This window comes from Electrona antarctica (genome assembly GCF_951216825.1).
Source record: "Electrona antarctica genome assembly, chromosome: 4".
NCBI lineage: Eukaryota > Metazoa > Chordata > Actinopteri > Myctophiformes > Myctophidae > Electrona > Electrona antarctica.
Window position 1 is genome coordinate 21,365,787 of NC_136809.1, and position 6,000 is coordinate 21,371,786.

A 6,000-nucleotide genomic window follows, 5' to 3' on the forward strand; every position below is an offset into this window, starting at 1 on the left:
AATACTATAGTTCAGTTCAGTAACGAGTGGAGGGTATTAAAGGTCAGCGTCATGGTTATGGGTTCAGGAATGTACTATACTGTAGGTCAATCAAATGGTCTTACACTGTGTACGCGCATGCATGAATATATTTATGACCCGATATCACAATAATATTAGGTCAAAGTTATGCCTCGTCTTCGTATGTCTGCAGTGTTCCATTTCTTTCTACGAGCTATATCCATAGAAAAGACTGTCTAGTGTGTGCTCTGTCTCTGTCTGTGGCTCTGCTCATGTGGCTCTTGTAGACTGAGAAAGAACTCTCGTGAAAACAATGAAAGTTCTTATAGAGCGACACATGCATGTCTATGTGAGTGTCTGCACGCCTGTGTGTGCATGAGTGTTTCACACTGAGTGTCTGTCTGTCCATACATTATCATTGCGTGTGGAACGTTAACGGCAGTGGTTTTCAAACCTTTGGTCCCCAAGGCACACCAAGGTGCAAGTCAAAATCTCAAGGCACACCCTGTATTTATCCCCATACCGAATAGCCTCAGTAACACATTGTATAACTCTTTTTCACTCTGTAAACTTATTTAGTAATGTCAAATAAAAAGTTGAATCACTAAAATCTAAAAACGACACACCTGGACTCACCACTGTGCCTCGACACACCGTTTGAGAACCACTGCTCTACAGGGCAGTTGTCTCGACTGGACTCTGAGAACTCTGGGTAGAGTAGGCGGACTTGCCTGCTGGTCTGTAACATTGTTCTGTGCGTGTGCTTCCAGGTACAGGCCACGGACTTACTGCCTGGCTGACAGCGACGAGGAGTCTTCTAGTGCGGGTTCGTCCGACGAAGAGGACACCTTGGAGCTGACCGCGGACTCCTCGGGAACAGAAGGGTGAGAATGGGAGCGCTCGATCAAAATCCTTTCACTACATTGTACCAAATTGTAGGGATGTGATTGAGAGAGTCTGATCTTTTCAGCTGTTTTCTGGTTCTATTTACACATGTTACGTCATTTGTAAATATATCAGATGAGATATGTACGTCTGAAGTGAATAAATGTTAGGTCAGGGTCACATGCTAGCAGAGTTTGTCAACAGTACTCATGCATGCTTTTTATATCTCCCTTTTATATCTCCCTACAAGCGTGCAGCATCAAATTAATCAAAAAATGTTGTTTGGAGAAAACGGAAAACATGTGCAATGGGTCCGGCTCATGCACAATTAGTCATTCATTCATTATTTCACACCCTCCACTTAAAGTTGTTTATCCCAAAAGTGGTTTGGTGACTTTCCCCACAATGTACATACTAGTGCAAAATATGTTTTCAGTAAAACTCCCAACAGATTCTTGAGCAGATGACAGTTCATATGGCAGACACATGACAGTATATCAATTTGTTTATGAACTCATTCAATATATCAGGTCAGAGCATTGGGTATACAATCCTGCAAAAAAAACAACTAACAGAAATGTAGCTAAATGAAACAGAAAAACCTTTACAAGAAAATATTTAAGACCGGCAACAGTTCCATATACATATATATTATAACAAAGTTATTAAACTTCACAAAAAATATATTATTATCCTGCTTCATTGTGACATTTCCATATTTTTGTAAATATTTTAAAATACATTGATAATTTGTCTATTTTTGTCAAATTTTTAAAGCGTTCCCAGAATAAAGATGCCAGGTTGAAACTAAGTGCTTAACGTTTCTCTTTATGTACTGTAGCTTGGTAGGGGGACACAAACAGGGCAAGATCATGCGCTTTGTGGACAAGATCACAAAGTCCAAGTACTTCCAGAAGGCCACAGAGACGGAGTTCATCAAGAAGAAGATGGAGGAGGTGTCCAACACTCCCCTCCTGCTCACCGTGGAGGTCCAGGAACTCCAAGGAACACTAGCTGTTAACATCCCTCCTCCTCCCACTGACAGGATATGGTATGATGTCATATTTATTTTATTTTTTCTCGCACTGTTCGCAAGACATGGCCAGTATCTTTGGGGGTCTCCAGCCAAAAAGGTGGAGAGAACACGCCCACAGCGTCCCTGGCGGGAATCAAACCCCGGACCTTCTAGCTGTGAGGGCGCTACTGATTGTGCCACCGTGTCCCAGTCATATTTATTTTCATTACAGCATTCTATGTTTTGCCGCAGATTGATTTGTGGAATTCCCAAATGCAGCCTTTAGTTACAATCAAGTGTATCAAAGATGTTTTTTGTTTGAATCTACACAAAATAGCCAGGAATGACATTTAAATAGGATGTGTTTTGCTGGGCAGTGCTTCAAGTAAACGGATCGTGCTATAGTGTAGAGTCGACAATCTGCAATAATTGCTATTTGTGGTTTGAGTGCCATATGTATTGCACGGCTCTGCCCTCTGCTGGTGACTGAGCATATTGTTTTTAGGCCTTTTTGTTCATTCACCACAATGGGGTATTCCCATAACGTTGAGTCCCTCTTGAGCCCTGTCTTTGTTGCAGGTACGGCTTCAGAACTCCACCACACCTGGTGCTGAAAGCCCGACCTAAACTGGGAGAAAGAGAGGTCACTCTGGCTCACGTTACAGACTGGATAGAGAAAAAGCTGTTTGAGGAGTTCCAGGTATGGATCCATGTTTTTCTTTTATCGCGGTGTGTTTTCATTTCCCCCTCTTTTGTGTCAATACAACAAAGTACTGCATGTTATCAGGAGTTACACATTTGTTGAAAACCAAATCACCTTACCGAACCTTGTCCTCTCTCTGCTGTGTTAGAATATCTTTGTGATGCCAAACATGGACGATGTGTGGCTGACTGTCATGCATTCTGCCATGGACCCTCGTACCGCTGGCGGACCCCTGGCCATGGACCCTCGTACTGCTGGCGGACCCCTGGCCCACTCCCCCACAGAATCGGAGCCTTTCTAACATGACAGGGCGGGCCCCACCAGTCAGCCATGAAGAGTTGTTTACAGTATTTCACGGTGCTCCTGAAGTCTAAAAATAGCAACCAGGGGGTAATCCATGGGGGCCTGATCTACTACTACACACAGAACAGCCTTCCTCTATAACAGCACATTCCCATAGCAGGGGGTATCTCACCTGCCATAAAGAAGACCACCTACATTTAGAACGAGCCAGACAGAGTACTGCTGCCCAAGGAAACACTAAAGACAACCTGTGACCCGCTCTTCTGTACTTTTATATAATTGGGAGATGAAGAGATTTCTCTTTGAAGGATTCATATAACGGTAACAACCTATTAAATAGGGACTCGCTTGTGGAGCGGGGAGCCCCATTTTCGGTGACGAGCGGCTTATGAGAGGAATGTATGGCGATTTATGAATTGTCGTGTCCTTTGATCACATTACTAATGAAAGCATTCACCAGATATACCTTATAAGGCTACAGATGTGATTTCTGCATATAGAGCATAAGAAGAGAGGAGTGGAAATGACACGGCACGTAGACTGACATGAGTAGTCTTAAATGATGGATGGATATTCCATACACTGGTTACAGAATGCTGTGTGGATATTGTAGTCCATTTTAGTATAGAAAAACTATTAGTGAAGGTTCTGGTAACATGTTGAAATTAGCGGTATTGAATAGTGAAGGTTTTTACTACAGTATGTCTATAATGAGCTAGTTTACCTTTTTAAGTGTAATGGAAGTGAGTGGACATCTCAGATACTTGATATTATTATTATTATTGTTATTTTGTGTTCATGCCTGCAAGTACAATTTGTGTTTATGTTGGTATGTGCAGCCTTTGATGGGATGTGAGCTAGAGAAGTATTCATTTGTGCTGTGACCACATGCTCTCAAGTCCCTGACAAGCCAATAAGACCCCATTTTATATGACTCCGTTTCTACATGAATCTGTACAATAGTTCCAAGAGAATGTCCACTTTTTCTCTCTCCAAATCTCAGAAAGCCAATGCTAAAAGCTTCTTGAATTCACAGATGCCTGTATAAAAATGCCATGATAATTAAGGTCCATTATAAGTACATGGACATAATAAGTGCAATGATACAGTTTGATCTTGTAAAGACAAAAGTTATGTTTGAAAATAAATATGTATAAGGAATCTTAACACGTATATCGAATGTATATGGATGGATGTATATTTTTTGGGGGTGGGGGTTCATCTTTTTATGAAATCCTTTTTTGTGTGGAAGATTTATTGCTTTATTTAGAAAGGAAAGTGCAGAGACGAGAAGGCAAGGGCAGAGAGAGGAGACATGGCAGAGAAAGGAGCATGTGGTCAGTGCACTAACTGGGTGTAAAGACAATATGAAAACGTTTTGTTAACCAATAAGATTTTTTCATTGTGATATGCAAATGCAATTTGAGAATTTATTTTTGCTTCATATTAGGTTCATGGCCTTGAAAAACACTATCAAATGCCGATGTGCCGTTCAGTCATTGATTGATTGATTTGTTTTGTGATTCACTTTAAGCCTGCGGGCAATGTATCTTTATGGAGTGGTGGTGCATTAATTTATGAGCCTTGGTGTCATTGCTTATGAATAATGTACAACGTGAAGTTAAATGACCAAATTCACCACTAAGCTGAATGATACGTTAATGAAACTTAACCGCCCCGCCCCCTATATGGTACAGTACAGAGTACTTAGTAATGTATAGTATGTTCATTGCCAAAAACATAGCCTTGTTGTTTCTCAGAATAGCTTTATAACTGTATTGTTACTTGTTATCCTATTCCTAACCACAGGCTGGATTTATTTTTGCCTAAAAAGTACATCTATCTCTTACATTTACTTTACTTACATTTGTGATATTTGATTTGTTTTGTTTTCATGAATTCCTACCTTTTGTTGATTCATCCATGTTTTCTTAAAAGGCACTGTAACAAACTCTTGATTTATTTCCATGCAAACTTTTCTTTTCTGTTCGAAGTATTAGTTGTGTTCAACTATGTCAGAGTTGGGTAAGGTTTTTGTTTTTGTCTGTTTCTCTAGTGTAAACGGGAATAAGAAGTTCATGTATAAAACCCATGCCATCATGTGTGTTTTCTGAAGTGTCTGTTTTGTTATATTGGCATGTACGTATAAGGCCAAATTGAGTGATTGTGGGTATCTGCCTCTTGTCAATATGGAAAAGTAAAATTATGTAAATTAAACCCTTTATACTATTACAGATGTTTATTTTCAGGCCATTTTTTTCTCATTCGGGGGTAAAATTCTGTTTTGAATTCTGAATTTTGTATTGTGAATTGTAATGCAAATATGTGGTACAAATGGGAAAAAACGGCTTGCTTTGTAATTATTTGCTCTGGAATTAAATAAAGATTTTTTTAATGAGACTTTCTTGTGCAGATGTTCATACCCAGGAGAATGAGCAGCCACTTCAACAATAGCATCTGAATCATTCATTTACTTGTTTATTATCTTCATCTCACTCCTTATGTGTGTTTTTATACGTGAAAATATCATGCTTTAGGGCAGGGGTTCTCAACGATTTTGCCTGGAAATGCTTTGGCCATGTCTCGCGATAGGTGTAGTGGAAGAAATCACACCCGTGTGAAGTGAGGGGGCGCTCTTATCATCATACATCATCTCATGAACAACTGAATTTATGTGATTGGTTAGCCGATTTGCTCGTCTACATATGACGTAATTTTTCCATTCATTGTCAATGGCATTTAATGTGTTGCCACAAATCTATGTCATATTTGGCGGACATTTGACCTAATTTCTCCCTTCATTGTCAATAGCAAATATGAAACGTGCATGGGGACACCATTTACATCAATTTTGGCGGACATTTGACCTAATATCTCCTTTCATTGTCAATGACAAATATGAGACGTGTGTGGACGTGTAATTTCCCCTTTCATTGAACTGAATTTATGTGATTGGTTAGCCGATTTGCTCGTCTACATACTGTATGACGTACATTTTCCCTTCATTGTCAATGGCATTTAATGTTTGTGTTGGCACAGATTTACGTCATATTTGGCAGACATTCTCCTTTCATTGTCAATGGCAAATATTGAG

The 6,000-nt window shown here is 39.9% G+C and overlaps 1 protein-coding gene across 3 annotated transcripts in view; it reads left to right on the top strand.

The window, feature by feature from the left end:
• Positions 1-5,306, top strand: part of LOC306922296 (testis-expressed protein 2-like) — a 43,563-nt gene extending 38,257 nt beyond the window's left edge. For 2 of the 3 annotated variants that reach the window (XM_079499783.1, XM_079499785.1), the window contains 4 exons: positions 771-884; positions 1,727-1,936; positions 2,480-2,600; positions 2,752-5,306. In XM_079499783.1, coding sequence (XP_079355909.1) covers positions 771-884; positions 1,727-1,936; positions 2,480-2,600; positions 2,752-2,904 — 598 coding nt within the window. In that variant the 3' untranslated portion in view covers positions 2,905-5,306. The remainder of the gene's footprint in view (positions 1-770; positions 885-1,726; positions 1,937-2,479; positions 2,601-2,751) is intronic. The other variant, XM_079499784.1, reaches the window with a different exon arrangement.
• The last annotated feature ends 694 nt before the right edge of the window (positions 5,307-6,000 follow it).